The following is a 15,988-nucleotide window of genomic DNA, read 5'->3' as shown; positions in this document are numbered from 1 at the left end:
TTTTCTGGACAGACATAACTCAGATAAGGAGGACGCAGCCCCCTCCGCCTCCTCGCGCTGCCCATTCACCTCACACGAGAATACAGTAAATCGCGAAGAGGAGAAAAAAACTGCAAACATCTAGCCCTTGCTGGCACATGTCCGCTACTCCAGGCGAGAGGAAAAAAAAGAGGGCTGAACAGTCATGTGCGCGCATCATCGGCAGAGCGGAGGTGATTGTCAGCCCAGAAGGGAATGCGGATTATGATGTCAGAAAGGGCGCTCTTTATTAAGGGCAGCCCCACGAGGAAGCGCCTTATTTATTAGGAGAGAGGAGGCGAGCGCGGCCGTCCCGAGCAAAACTTTTACCACTTTTATTCACTTCTTACAAACTACTGCGGCAGCCGAAGTTTTTCTGTCTTTTGCTCCGATATTCCCTTTGAGGAGAGACAGCCTCCTGTGGTGGTGTCAGCTGAAGATACCAGCGCCGATTTTTTTCACCTCCAGACAGCCACGTCCCAGGGAAGCAGATTGCAGAAAGCTGTCAATGTAAGTAGAGTTGTCTACACTTTTGCAAGTATTTACGAACTTTTGTGTGGCTGCCTGAGTTGGCGCCGAGAAGGTATTTTAGAGGGGTGTTTTAACGTGAACAGTTCACACTGCAAAGCTTGGATATGTTCACCTGTGTCTTGAAGGAGAGCTACCTGGCATAGAGTTTAACTGGGTCTGGTCATTGCCTGCCAGTTTCTCGTGGGTGCAGGTGCCAGGCGAGCACAAGGAAGGGCTGGTGGTTGATTGGCGATTGCAATATGCACAGAAAACGTTGTTTTAACTTGCTTGCAGTGCGATAAGTTTGTTTTAGTAACTTTGGTTAACAGTGCCTTTGATGCACATGAATCTAGCGCAGAAACGGATTTTTATGGCAACCAGCCATTGATGTGGCGACCAGATGTGCTTCCGATAAACTAACATTAAAACAAGTTATTAATGCTTTGCAATCCGCGTGCGGGGGGCGGGGGTGTGAATGGGAGACGGCGTAGGGCTGATCTGGTCCAGTGCTGAGCCTGCAACTTTTGTTTCGTTGTCGTCCTGGGTACCGCTGACCGTCTGTGTAGTGCCACTGGAAGACAGACTCCCGGCTACCGCTGACGCTCTGTGTGATTTGTATGCAAAGCACGTTTGAATCGAAACATCCTATGTCTCATTTAAGAAAACTGCGTTCACAGCACATACAATCTATTCTAAAGGGGCGCTCCTTCGAGCTACAGGAGGTGGTTTCTGTTAGTATCGGTGTGAACAATACAGCAATACCGTGCCTGCATCACACTTGTTCAAACGCTGCTTATGCCATTTGAAAACACAGATCGTGAGAACTTCTTTAGAACCTCTTTGTAAATTGCACAGATATCTACGGATAAGTGAAATGAGCGCCGTGTCAATATCTGTTATTGATCGACCTATTATCATGCTGTCAACACGTGCGTGCTGCCCCCCTGCTGGCTTTCCAGCAACAGGCAGTTGTGTTTTATAGATCGGCTGAGGGCATACCTCATTGTATTAGCTATCTTGCACCCTTTTATGCATCGGTAAACTCTGATCCACAGACAACACAGACGCGCGGTTTTTAATCTTAGCGCCTTAAGTTCCGTAGCGGGATTTGGGAGCTAAGAAAACATGTGCCTGTGCTTAATGATGCCACCAGGGGTGCCTGCCCGGCAATCATCGGAGGGCAGGGAAACATGCTCACAGCCTTTTTCTGGTCTGGAAAGTTTTCAATTTTCCAGCGTGTTCTGAATGCTAAAAAATGAAGAAATATTATCCTCGCTGGAGCGCGTTCTGTCCCACAAATAGCGCATTAGAGCGAAGGCTTGCCGACTCCCCCTCTCCTGCAGGCCAACAATACGCTTCGATTTTTATTTCGGATCTGATTGGAGGGCGTCACGCGTTTTTAGGCCAGTAGTGATGAATGGATTCTCAACGTGGGACGGCGGGCGAGGGGGAGGCCATAACATCATTTTGAAATGCATAAAAGTTCGGGGCTCTTTCACTGGCGCTTTTAGGCAATAGGTTTATCTTGGCGCGGTCTGGCGGTGGCGCGCGCGCATGGGACAGGTACGCGGTCGCGTGATGACCTAGTGGCCAACACAGCACAGGCAGGTAATTGGAAAAGCGGGGCTAAAGTGCACTCGCTTCCTCGGGTTCTCTCGAGTGCCCGAGAAGGGGCAAGGGTTAAGTAAGTCCCTGAGATGGAATGAGCTGACCTAAGTCCCAGAATAGGAGGTGCTCATTATAGTGCTTGGAAGGGGGCAGAATTGAGTTTAGAGCACAAGAGATGTGCATGATTGGGGGTAAAGCCCAAAAGAGGGGAGGGGAAGAGGACTGAGTCCACCCCACAGGAGATGTCTGTGCAGGAGGGAAAGGGAAGACGTGCCTGCCAAGGGTAGAAGGTGAGTCTACTCCACAACAGGGAGCAGATTGAGTAGGTGTATAGAAGTGAGCCAGGTGGAGCAGTAGGATGGGTCCTAAGAGGAAGGGGATTGTGCCTAATACAGAAGATAGGGTGGGGTTGAGGCCAGTGAACAAGAGGGGGGGGAGGGGGTATGGAGAAAGGAGAGAGATGAGTAAACAAGTGATGAACAGGATTGACACTGGTGCACCCAGAGGAAGCAGGATTGCATCTGGTGTACAAAGAGAATAGATGATGGACGGAGCGCTGAATCAATCAAACATTCACCCCCACTCACAGATCTGGGTTAAATCCTTCAGTTTTTCTGCACGCCACGCCATTCCAGTTTAGACCCATCCATATATAAATCAGTCTTGACCCTGTTCCCCATGGGAACAGTCCAGTCCGAACTGCCAGGCCAGATCCTCCCTGGACCAGAAACAAGCATCCTAGGACCGTTTTCCGAGTTTGCGCCCTTTTCAGCCAGAATAGCTTAAATCTGGTGGCATAGCGAGCACGGGACCCACATCTGGGCATACCCATCCCTTGAATCTAGTGTACAACAGATGGGTGGCATTGACTATAGTCTGCAATAGGCTATACAAGCAGAGCTAGCACACAACTCAGGCAGGGTTGTGTTTCATGAGCAAGAGGTGGTAGCTGATGGTGTCTATGGCATGAAGCAAGTGTGATAAAGTTTCATTGAGGGGGGCAGGATCGATTGTAGTGCATAATAAGGGATTGAAGGGATTCTAGTGTGTAAGTGGGGAGGTGTGTGTTTTTTTACCTAGAGGTGGTAGCAGAATGCTATCTAGTGAACAGTAGGGGGTATGACTGAGTCTGATGTAAGAGAGAGGTAGGATTGAGTGTAGAGCATAATAGGGTTTGAAAGAGATTCGAGTGCGTAAGTGGGGAGGTTTGTGTTTTTTGACCTAGAGGTGGTAGTAGAATGTTATCTAGTGAACAGAAGGGGGTATGACTGAGTCTGATTTAGGAGAGAGGTAGGATTGACTAGTGTAGAGCACGATAGGAGATTATAGGGAATCTAGTTCATAGGTTGGAGAGGGTTGTGTCTAATGACCATGAGGTGATCACCCACTGGTATCTAGTGAATGATAGGGGTGGGGGTTGATTGAGCCAATGCAGGAGAGAGGCAGGACTGAATCTCGAGTACTAAGGGGCTGGGATTGTGAGTTATGCTTAAGAAGGGGTTTTTCTGATCCAGTTTAGTCTGTGTCTGTGAATATGGCTGCACGGACTGTCCAGTATTGATATGGATTACATGGATATGGGTAAGTAGGGGCCATTTCAGTTTTGTGAGAACACAAAAGATATAATTAAGTTTAGTGCGGTGAGAAGGTGGAGGGCCAGGTCTCTCTATAATCAGGGGAAGATTTCAGTTAATTCTTTTAGGTGCGAATGGGCAGAGTTTTGCACCTGAGAGGGGCAGGTGAGACTGAGTGTATTTGCCAATAGGACTTCGGTTGGTGCCTGCAGTGGTAAAGGAGTATGTTTAGTGCTAGACGGGGAATATGATTGAGACTAACATATTATATGGATTGTGATTGCACCCTGGCTAGGAGAAAGAAAGTCTGGGTTTAGTGGCAGAAGCCTAGAGTGTAATTTAGTGCTTAAGAGAAAATCCGCACAAATGATTGACCTTGAGGGGGATGAATGGATTTAGTAAAGGTGTATCTAGTTCTGATTTTAGCTTAGGATAGATCTAGGACTTAGTACAATCTAAGTGGGACTACTACTGAGTTTAGATGATGAGAGTTCTCAGACTGAGTACAGCATAAGTAGGTGTAATTCTGAGTTTAGCTTATGAGAGACTGAGTACAATGTAAATGGGACTCGTTGTAAGTTTAGTACTGAGCTATGTCTAAGTGGGACTAGTTCTGTGTTTGGTCTATGACAGATCTTGGACTGAGTGCACTGTAAGTGAGTGTAGTTCTGAATTTAACTTCTGACAGATCTGGGACTGAGTACAATGTAAGTGGGACTAGTTCTAGGACTAAGCTGCGGGTATTGTTTTGAGTTTAGCCCATGAGGGATCTGGGGCTGAGCTCAGTGCCAGTGGACAGTTATAGTTTAGATCGAGGCCTCAGCTCAGTGTCAGTGGGTCTAGTTCTGAGTTTAGCTTATGAGCGATCTAAGACTGAACTCAGTGAATGTTGGTCTACTTCAGAATTCAGTCTGTGACAAATCTGAGAATGAGCTGAGTGCAAGTGGATCGGGTTGGGAGTTTAGCTAATGGGTGCTCGAAGAGTAGGCGGGTCTAGTTCTGAGTTTAGCTTATTGAGTGATCTAAGAGTAGGTGGGTTTATTTCTGGGTTTAGCTTATTGAGTGATCTAAAAGTAGGTGGGTCTAGTTCTGAGTTCAGCTAACAAATCCTCTAAAAGTAGGTGGCTTTAGTTCTGAGTTTACCTAATGAGTGATCTAAGATAGGTGGGTCTAGCTCTGAGTTTAGCTTATTGAGTGATCTGAGAGTAGGTGGGTCTAGTTCTGAGTTTAGCTTATTGAGTGATCTAAGAGTAGGTGGGTTTATTTCTGGGTTTAGCTTATTGAGTGATCTAAGAGTAGGTGGGTTTATTTCTGGGTTTAGCTTATTGAGTGATCTAAGAGTAGGTGGGTCTAGTTCTGAGTTCAGCTAACAAATCCTCTAAAAGTAGGTGGCTTTAGTTCTGAGTTTACCTAATGAGTGATCTAAGATAGGTGGGTCTAGCTCTGAGTTTAGCTTATTGAGTGATTTAAGAGTAGGTGGGTCTAGTTCTGAGTTTAGCTTATTGAGTGATCTAAGAGTAGGTGGGTTTATTTCTGGGTTTAGCTTATTGAGTGATCTAAGAGTAGGTGGGTTTATTTCTGGGTTTAGCTTATTGAGTGATCTAAGAGTAGGTGGGTCTAGTTCTGAGTTCAGCTAACAAATCCTCTAAAAGTAGGTGGCTTTAGTTCTGAGTTTACCTAATGAGTGATCTAAAATAGGTGGGTCTAGCTCTGAGTTTAGCTTATTGAGTGGTCTAAGAGTAGGTGGGTCTAGTTCTGAGTTTAGCTTATTGAGTGATCTAAGAGTAGGTGGGTTTATTTCTGGGTTTAGCTTATTGAGTGATCTAAGAGTAGGTGGGTTTATTTCTGGGTTTAGCTTATTGAGTGATCTAAGAGTAGGTGGGTCTAGTTCTGAGTTCAGCTAACAAATCCTCTAAAAGTAGGTGGCTTTAGTTCTGAGTTTACCTAATGAGTGATCTAAGATAGGTGGGTCTAGCTCTGAGTTTAGCTTATTGAGTGATCTAAGAGTAGGTGGGTCTAGTTCTGAGTTTAGCTTATTGAGTGATCTAAGAGTAGGTGGGTTTATTTCTGGGTTTAGCTTATTGAGTGATCTAAGAGTAGGTGGGTTTATTTCTGGGTTTAGCTTATTGAGTGATCTAAGAGTAGGTGGGTCTAGTTCTGAGTTCAGCTAACAAATGCTCTAAAAGTAGGTGGCTTTAGTTCTGAGTTTACCTAATGAGTGATCTAAGATAGGTGGGTCTAGCTCTGAGTTTAGCTAAAAGGTGTTCTATGAGTAGGTGGGCCTAGTTTGGAGTTTAGCTAATAAGTGCTCCAAGCGTAGATGGGTCTAGTTCTGAGTGTTGCTAATTAGTGCTCTATGAGTAGGTGGGTCTAGTTCTGAGTTTGGGTCTAGTTCTGAGTTTAGCTAATGAGTGATCTAAACTTGATGCAGTCATCTGATCCAGCAACTCTGTCTGTTCCTACATCGCCAAGAAGCCTAACAGCATTAGTTGCGCTTGATAAATTATATAAAGAAATAAAGAAAATAAATAAATAAATCTTAGAGTTTGGTGGGTCTAGTTCTGAGTTTAGCTAATGAGTGTTCTATGAGTAGGTGGTTCTAGTTTGAGTCTAGCTAAAGGGGGCTCTAAGAGTAGGTGGGTCTAGTTCTGAGTTTGGCTTATGAGTGTTCTATGAGTAGGTGGTTCTAGTTTGAGTCTAGCTAAAGGGGGCTCTAAGAGTAGGTGGGTCTAGTTCTGAGTTTGGCTTATGAGTGATCTAAGAGTAAATGAGTCTAGTTCTGAGTTTAGCTAATGAGTGATCTTAGATTAGGTAGGTCTAGTTCTGAATTTAGCTTATGGGAGATCTAGGACTGAGTGCTCGGTTAGAGGGGGTACCACTGGGTATCAGGTGAGGAAAACAAGGTAATGTGTGCATGACTGAGTTTAAGGTAAGAGGGTGTAGTGTCTGTGTGTCGGAATGGGAGAGGTCACGCACCACGCTTGGTGTCAGTGAGGGGCAGCACAGTGCTCAGTGTGCGGCGGGTAGGGGCCAGCTTAGTGCATCGGGGAGAGACGGGGTGAGGCTGGATCTGAGATGTTCAGAGAGTTCAGTGTCCGGGAGGCAACAGCGTTGAGGGGAATATAACCAAGTCTGCCCCGAGCCCACTGGGTGGCCTTCTCCTCTGTACCACCAGTGGGTCTCTCCCCCGTCCCCCGGCCTCACCCCTAGGGGGCGCTCTCCTGCCCCTATGTCTCCACCTATGCGCACGAGCAGCAGCCTCCTCCCGCAGCGCGAGCTACTGCTGGTCCCGCTGCTAGAGAGCGTGTGAAAACTTCCCAGCCCGGCAGAGCCCCCCAGAAGAAGTGAAAAAAGAGAAAAGAAAAGGCCAGCCCAGTCCAGCCCCGTCCAGCCAGCCCCAGAAACTCTGCTCCAACCTGCAGCCGGGCTGCCCTCCCCAGCGAAGCCTCGCACACCCCTCGCTCTCCCATCACCCTGCCCAGCGCGGGCTGCGCCCAGTGGTGGTCCAGACATCTAAGGGGGGACAGAGCCGAGCCCTGCGGCAGAAAAGGTACAGCACAGACACATCTCCGCACCCCTCGCCCCACCCTCCCACACAGACTGCGTGTCTGTCTCCACAGCACCCCGTACCCCAAACTCCTCTGAGCAGCAGAGGGGAGTATTATAACTTTTTGCAAACTTTTTCTTTATGTCTTTACACTTGTATTGCTCCATTTCGTAGGCTTTTTTCAACGTTTGAAAAGTTTTACTAAAGTGTTTATGTATTTGGAATCTTTTTCTAAAATGTGGATAGTTTTGTAGCTTTAGAACTTTTTTCAGTTGTGTTTAGATTCAAAGAATCTGCATTGAAAAAGCAAGCCCCGTGGAGGACAGTAACTACCCAGATGTGAACGTCCAATCTGCTGCGCCACAAGCATTTTTAACCTGTTGCCCATTCCGCTTTCTTGCAGTGTTTCGCGTACTTTTGCTCGCTATTCTGGTCTGAGACAAGGACGGACGGGAGGAGACTGAGCCCTCGGCGCTGCTTCCAGAGCGGCTGTCAGAAGTGAGTCCCGCGGCGGACCTCGGCTGTACTTGAGGGGGACGAGAGCCCGCAGCGCCGGCCCGAGGAGCGCCCGCACGGACCGCAGTGACCCGGGCTGCGCTTGGTGTCTTCTTTGAACGCAGGTGGCCGGGCGGGGACAATGTTCAGGGTCTTCCTGCAGCAGTGGTGCCTCGCCGTGTTCCTGCTCAGCTGCTCGGCGCCCTCCCACGGGAGAGCCGTGCCAGGACTCAGCCGCAGACTGTAAGTACCACAACTTTACGCGTAACTTCTCCAGGCTGTTTGCTGCGCGTGTGTGTGAGGTGTTGTGTGTCTCAGCTTTTCTCATGCTGTCCCCTTCCAGGTGTGAGTAGCTCACTGTGGCTTTTCTCTTTGCATTTGGGGACCTGTGGCTTTGCTTTTCCCAGTGTGCATGTAGTTGAAGGGCAGCCTGTCAGGGAGCGGCCTCTGAGGAAACCCCAGCGGCGGCCGCAGCCCGCGGCTTGTACACTGGTGGGTGTGAAGTGGTTTGATGGCGGCAGCGGTGTTTCTGAGTTTGAACTTCCACTGTCCTTAGTGCTTTGGTCAGGGAGAGTCGGTGAGGGATGCCACACACTCTTCAGGGGTAAAATCAACAGCGCCAGAAAGGTATACTGTGTCGGAGCCAATGTTTGAAATGAGCAGGTACAGTCAGGGACTCAGTATCGGCACTTCTCTGTCCCGGTACTTTTCAGCACTGTTGAAATGCCTTTAATGGGGAGGTGCCAGCACTTCTCAGCAGCAGACGGCTACCCTGGGACGAGGAGTACCTGCACTTCGATATTTCAATTTCAAGCGCTGGGTGTGGGGCATCTAAGCGCTTGGTGAGCCCCAGCGCTTGTGCTCCGGGTGCTGGCGGCACCTGCCTTGCCCCGTCTGGATGGAGGCAGCGTTGCAGCGCCTCTGCACGGCGTCTTGGCTTCTGGGAGCAAGCCGTGAGCAGGCGTGTTCTACTCCGTGGGCAGGCGTGTTCTGCTCCGTGGGCAGGCGCGTGGACACCTGTGTGTGGGCCCGGCAGGGAGGGGGGCTGAGGGCACAGACAGGAGTATGCAGAGAGGGCATTGAAGCAAAAAGAGCGTGGATAACGAGACACAGGTGGACGGGCAGTGATGTAATGAGACACATATGGCGCACACATGTTCAAGGTGGAACACGAGGTTTACGGATAAAACGAGAACAAGTCATAGAAAATCTGAGAGTGTAGAGGGAAGTGTCTACAAGATGTAAACACAAAAGGACGGATGTACCCAGTAATCTGTAGACGTGAACAAGGCTCCGTCGTAGCCGAAACGCATCGCCTTGCTTTTGAATTCACATTGAGAAGTTATTTCACATGACTATATACGTAACTGTACAGATCAGTAAAGTGTACACCATCACATTCTATTCACTGTTCAGCGGGGCCAGTGTTTACAAGATATAGCTAGCCACAAGCTAGCCACACATCCTCCACTCCCACCGGCCTTTCGAGTACTTACAACTAGTGGTAGTGCAGAACTTCTGACACCAATCTGGTAGCATGTACGTGCATATCAATCTGCCAGTCTGTCTACCTATCCACTCGCTGTCTATCTCATCACTTTTCGTGTTTGATTTGTAAAGCAATAAGTGCTTAATTTGTAAAACAGTAAGTGCAGGACCCAAAGTTTAGCTCGGACGCCCGCGGGTGGTGCAACGAACATCCGGGGTGCTAATAACAAGAGGGCACAGTCTTGATTCCACCGTAAACCTCTTTTAGTCACCCCCAGACACTCCCAGCCCCTGTACCCCACCATTGCAGACTTTTTTTCATCCCGGGTTTCTCTCTGTGACTCTGTTCTGAGTGTTGACCTCTTTTCGTCGTTTCCCCCCTTTGTGCGCCCCACCTCCAACCACCGGCTCAAATTAAGCAGGCCAACACATTTCCCTCTATCCATGGAAAGAACAAGGGCTGAACTGATGGATATGCAGACACTGAAAGAAAGAGGGTTCACAAGAACAGTATATATAGAACGAAACTGGAGTCGGGTACAGCAGCTGTAGATATGGTTTCATATGAAATGCTGCCTAATAACTTGAGCACTGTTAGATGAATATGAAATAGATACATTTGTGTATATGTATATATATATTTATATGAGAAAGCGGCATTGGGTAAAGGGCTAGGCCATTGATCGGTGCCGCTGAGGGCACCTCTCTGGCTACCAGTGGTGCACACAATTCCACCGTCCCGCCCTCTGCTATGAATTCCCGCCTTTGCACGAGCTCCCGTCCTTGTGCACGAGCCCCTGGAGTGACAGTCCACTGTCCTCATATGCTTGCACGGACCCCTTCCAGTTTCGATGACCCACGTCCCCCTGCTCGGATTTGCACGAGACACGCCCTGTTATGACAGTCCACATTCCTGGACGCGGGCTAGCATAAGCCCCCCACGACCAGTGCCGTGACATAACATGATGACCCCCCCCTGCAGAATGTGGACACGCCCCGAGATTCCCATATGTCACAGAAGAGCCCCCCCCCCCAAGAAATTGGTCGCCCCGAAGGTTTAATTCCCCACCCCACCCCCAACCGCCATACAGGGGCTTCGGGGGCTTGTGTTAGGCAGCCCTTACCCACGACACCCTCCTCATCCCTGCACCTACGTCTGCAGAGGTCTCCTGGTACAACGGACCCATGTTCCCTTGCAGTGGTTGCAGGAGCCCAGGGGTGCAACAAAAGCCCCAGCAGCCCCCGCAGTGCGCCCCCAGCTCCGGGGCCCCCTCCCGCACTGGCTGGCCCCTGGCCTGAGTCCGAGCAGGGGGCGCCCCCTCACGTTGCGTCACGCCACTGCGCGAGCCCCCTGTAAGCGCAGCGCTCAGCTGAGGAGGGCTCGCGCGCTGCTGACACAGGTGAGGCGCGAGGCGTCGGTGGCGGCGGCTTTAATGAGCCTTAAGTGAGCAGATTGGTTTTGGAGCAGGGCCGCTCTGCAAACAGCGCACTTGTAAACCACGGGCCCTTGCTTGATTTGGAGACAGAAGGGCTGTTATAGTTTGTGGGCACCTGGCATCTGCTGGGCAAGCGCGGTACATTGTTCACAGCGTGGGGGCGAGGGTGGTGGAGAGGGAATGGCTTCTAGGGAATCTAAGGGATCTCCCACACAAGGGTCTGGCCAATGGGGAAATAGGGAGACTCCTTCAATGGAGACAGACGCGGACTGGCCATCAAGGAAATGTTAAGTTTTCTCAAATGCAGATAACCCTGGACCCGCCTAAATTGAAGTTGGGAGCTCTAGTCTTTAGGGAAATTGAAAGATCGACTGATTTGAGATTCAGGCAGACTTGGCAGCAGCATAATTGGAAGCTTTCTCGAATAGAGATAAGGGCCAAATGGCCTGTAAGGAAACTGGAAGAGATACCAAATCGAGTCATAGAACCACTGGCCTGCAGGCAACCTGGGAAATTGGCCAAAGGGAGAGAGATAAAAGGAGACAGGCCTGGGAGGAAACTGGGCGGTTCCTGGAATGAAAACAAAGGCAAAGCCGCCCACGGTGAAGTTGGAACTTTTCCTAAATAGAGAAACAGGTGGACTGGCCCAGAGTATGTGGAAACTGACACATTTCCGTAATGGAGATGCAGGTGACAGTGGGAGCTCTCAGGAAGGGAGGCATGTGCCGACTGGCCAATATTACTCGGATATTTCCTGATAACGCCTTCAGGAGAATCTCATCCGGAGTCCAATTGGGTAAAGCAGAATTAAGATAAACTTTTTAAGGCGTGGGGAGGAGCTGTCAGTGGAGCAATGACATTAAAAACTGAACATTTACATACACGAGAGCAATATTTGACGGGCTAGCAGAAATTGTACTTTCTAGCAAATATGAGCTTTTGATGTAAACGCATTTTGAAAAAGGCAGTGCATTCCAGGTATCACGTGGTAGGAATTGGTCTTTTTCTATTACAATTCCGACACATTAAGTATGAAAATGTATTTTCCCCCTTTTTTGGCACGTGCAGCATCCTTTGAAGGTTCCTGGCTTGCTTTAGGCAGGTTGGAAGCGGCAAACATGGTGTAACATATCTTTTAATGTTATCACCTTCCTTGTGCCAGCGATGTGGCAATATTGCGCGTTTCGTGCCAGTATCTTAAAATATTCTTGAATGAACACTGCCGCCTGTATTTATAAAACCTACCTGAATTCTGCATACATTGGCTGATCCTGTGAACATAACTTTTCTCCCCGAATCTCATTTTTCTTCACTGTCCCGCTGTGAGAGCATGATAATCATGGTATGAAGGTGAAAACCCGAGTACTCACATCAAGGGCCTAGTCCTGTTTTTATCCAAAACCTATGCTGCCCAAATGTAACTGGGGAATATAGAAGCCAGCCAGACATAATATCCAGCTTTAAGCTGCCCTAGGAGAGAAAAATAAGTAACACCCAAAGGCGACCTGATATGGAATTCAGCTGTCGGTGGGATTGTTGTAAAGTTTTAAGAAGAGGTCAGAGAGTCTTAGGTCCTGAATGACTTTGTTTCTGAAGTGAAAAATATACATCAGGTGGCAGAGCTGGGTGTGGTCTTTCCCCACTTCCTGTTCCAGGTCCTATCCCTGATAGCTATTAAAAGATCCCCGGGACCTGATCAGGAGATAGTGTCCTTGGGGCGTTCATTGTCCGCTGTGTACATAGCGCCATCACGTGTTTCCCTGTCTAATGCAACCCTATAGGAGTACAAGTAAAAAACCTCAGATGCTGCAAGTGTAACATCTACTTTATTTGCTGGGCTTTGCGTAGCGCTGCAGGCCGCATCAATTGAATCAACGCACTTGTTTCATGAGCATGACACCCACCAAATGTGCAGAGATGTTTTCTTTCGACGGGGTCCTTCTCTTTTGATAGAAGTACTTCAATTTGAGGTACCTTTGGTGCGTTTGGTGAGGGTTTCACTCGAAGGTCAGCTAACTCTGAAAAACGTGAGTGTTCATGGAGAGCTATGATTGGCAGGGGCTCGCGTCGATGACATCAATAGAGCATGCAATATATATACCTATGAAACGTCATTAAACAGTAAAAGCCCCGAAACACTTGGAAAATGCAAGGGTGCGTTGTTGTGATATAAAGGCGCGCACCGCACGGTTTCTGTATTTCTATCAGCTACGTGCAAACATCCACCTGTATGACTTAGTGTAAAACATGTCTGCACAGTTACTTCAGTCACGATGCAAAGAAGAAATATCGGTAGTCACGCGCCGGCGGATGACTGAACATGGGAGAGTAAAGCCGGAGAGTCCGCAGGGTGTGTGTGACAGGGTCTGCCGGGGTCAGGGGTCACATAGATAGACCTGGCACGGATGTCTCTTGTGAAAGTGCTAGTGCATTGTGTACACACTGGTTATTAACTAGTATGGTATATAGTGCTTTGTTCTACTGTGTGCACCGCACTGTGAGGAGCCTCAAAAGAGCAGGTCTTTGTCCTGGACTCCACGAAGAGTTCTGTACCGCCGCAAATCTGGCACCAGGCACTGCCCCCTGGCTTCCTGCCGGGACATGGCCCTGCAGCGAGGGGCCTGGTGAGACCTGGACTCACGCACACTCCAGCTACATGCTCGTTTTGGAGTAAGTGGGCTACTGCTATGCTTGGCACGCCCTGACCACACACTCAGGGTCAGTCTGGACAGAGCGGGCCTGCTGTGGCAATGGCTTCTTGTGCCCCTGGGTACACACTGCGGCCTCTCCTCACTCTGGACAAGTCCCAGCACTGCTGATCTTGAGCACTGTGGCTTCTTGTGACCCTGGGTACACACTCAGGGCTCTCCTCCCTCTGGACAAGTCCTAGCACTGCTGAGTATTGAGCACTCTGGCTTCTTGTGATCCTGGGTACACACTGAGGCCTCTACTCACTCTGGAGATGTCCCAGCACTGCTGTCTTGAGGTCTGTGGCTTCTTGTGACCCTGGGTACACACTCAGGGCTCTTCTCCCTCTGGAGATGTCCCAGCACTGCTGAGTCTTGAGGTCTGTGGCCTCTTGTGATCCTGGGTACACACTCAGGCCTCTCCTCCCTCTGGAGAAGGCGGCACTGCTGAGGCTTGTGGCTTCTTGTGCCCCTGACCACTCCCTGCGGCCTCTGCTTAGTCTGAAGAAGGGATACACGCAGTGCCTTGAGTTCACTGGCACTTCCGGTTTCTCTCCAAGTCTATATCGCAGGGTTCACGAGGCCCAGTGACCGGGCCCTTCGCCTCGCGCGCCTTGAGCAATGACTGCCAAGAGTCAGCCAGATGTCGTCTGCACCCGGCAGCACCCACGAGGCGTTGCAGGACCGTCTGCCCTCTGTCCCACAGAGATTTGGAGTGGATGCGCTGGGCATTTGATAACTTAAATCACTTAAGCTGGCACAAGTTGTGGACTCGTGAGCTGCAACTCTCCTTCTAAACTTTAGCCAATCAAAAACACCCTTGCATTCCAGAACAGTGACTTGCAGTGTGCACTCTGGTTTCTGTAACAATTGTGTTAACCGCACGCGCTATCTTACCTGCTCTGCCTCCAAGCTAGCATGTGACTGGAAACATCGAACTGCTAAATGAAGTCAAGTTGGCAAAGGTCATGGCGCCCGTGGGAAAGAAACTGCACCTTGAGCCATCCCCACAAAGACAAAGTGAACATTGGATTCGTGAAAAATCGCCTCGATCAAATGTTTGCTGTGCCTAAAAGTTCAAGAGATTACCTGTAGCTGTTTAAGGTTACAGGCACTGAAAAGACGTCTCGGATGTTTTCCTGTGCTGTGTTAATACATTAAAAAGGATTCCTATTTCAGAATTTGTGAGACATGCCAGAGTTCTGGCACCAAGCTGAATGCATCAGTGTGAAAAGCCCTGGCTCCTCTGTGTAGATCTTTGTTCACAGATAATACCATACTGTCTTCGTCGACGGAGCCTTTGTTTCCGGAGGCGCCTCCAACGGGCCTCGAGGCGCCCTCACTTGGATACTTGCTCCCCGCAGCTCAGTTACTGCAGAAGCAAACTGCAGATAGATGACAGGGAGTGCCTCGGTGTTCAGCCCGGCTCCAAATCAGAGGGGCGTATCCAATCTCAGCGTGTCCTGCGCCGGTCCACAGCGCCCCTGGATCCATGCCAGACTTTTAGGACAAACACCAAAGATACATTTACATTAAGAGAGTGAATGTACGTGGGATTCACTCACATAGCGAGTACGCAAAACCGTGCCGGGGCCACCGGCCTTCGTGGCTAAGCATATAACATTGTGGGGGGGGGGGGGGGTCCCTATGGTTTGAAACCACCAAATGTCCCCCTCGGCCAACCCGTGTGCTCTCTCCAACTGCAGAGCTGTGTCTTGGCACCGCTCCACCCGGTCCGTGCAGCGCAGCAGGCCTTCCAAATGCATATCTGTTTTCCCCATTGAGGAGTTTAAGGGCCTCTCTGCAACATTTATAATGTATGTCAGGGCGGGATATCACTTTCCCTCGGTAACGGCCGCCACACATGGCGCCAGCATCCCCAGCACTCGCAGTAAGGGCGCAGCAGGCTGGCTCCCACAATGATGGTGTGAATGAATGGCTATCTTTGTATATTTCACAATGCATCAAGAGAAACAGAACAGAAGCCCACAAATCATTAGTTAGTGAGTCAAAGCACAGAGAGACAGGTTCGTTAGCCCAAGGTCAAACATTGCGTCAAGTGGCGGAATTAAGAGACCCCACTCACACTGATCCGCCCTTAAAATAGGCGGGAGCAGAACAAGAAAGTTCCTAAATTAAACGTCGCTCAGATGTGTGGGGTGCAGTCTGAGTTCATACTCAATCTCAAAGGGCATGGTTTGTGATTCTTGGCAGGGGACTGACTGTCTTTGCGTCGTCAGATAAAGTTTACTTCAACGCCCGAAGAGTTCGGGAGGAACGGCTGCTGGGCATAGCGGAATAAAGCTGTGTTTCCTTGTGCAGAGAGTCTTCATAAGAAAGTGCCTACGCAGTAGCATTGTGTGTGGTAACTGTCGCCGACATAAGTCTATTTGGATGCAAATAGTGCCTGTGGGAATACAGGGTGATTTCTCCACAAACCCGTCTTCGAAAGGCCTGTTGGGCCAGGGAAACCGCCGACACCATCTGACTCTGCCCCAGCCCTTACATAGCTCGAGTCTGGGGCCCGCGTCCTTGTTTTCTGTCGCCCAGTCCTCCAGAGGGGGCACACTGCTCAGGCCTCTAAATAGATCTAATGCAAGTATTGGCCGAACACTAGGTCAAAGG

The 15,988-nt window shown here is 49.5% G+C and overlaps 1 protein-coding gene across 2 annotated transcripts in view; it reads left to right on the top strand.

Annotated features, from left to right (window-relative positions):
* The first annotated feature begins 295 nt into the window (after positions 1-295).
* PTHLH (parathyroid hormone like hormone) overlaps positions 296-15,988 on the top strand; it is a 30,926-nt gene continuing 15,233 nt past the window's right edge. Inside the window, exons 1-2 of one of the 2 annotated variants that reach the window (XM_078673754.1) lie at positions 296-528; positions 7,661-7,995. In XM_078673754.1, coding sequence (XP_078529880.1) covers positions 7,895-7,995 — 101 coding nt within the window. In that variant the 5' untranslated portion in view covers positions 296-528; positions 7,661-7,894. Of the gene's footprint in view, positions 529-7,147; positions 7,261-7,660; positions 7,996-15,988 lie in introns of those variants that run through there. The other variant, XM_078673755.1, reaches the window with a different exon arrangement.

This window comes from Lissotriton helveticus, chromosome 1_1, assembly GCF_964261635.1.
Source record: "Lissotriton helveticus chromosome 1_1, aLisHel1.1, whole genome shotgun sequence".
Classification (NCBI taxonomy): domain Eukaryota; kingdom Metazoa; phylum Chordata; class Amphibia; order Caudata; family Salamandridae; genus Lissotriton; species Lissotriton helveticus.
This window is presented reverse-complemented; position numbering and strand designations above follow the sequence as displayed.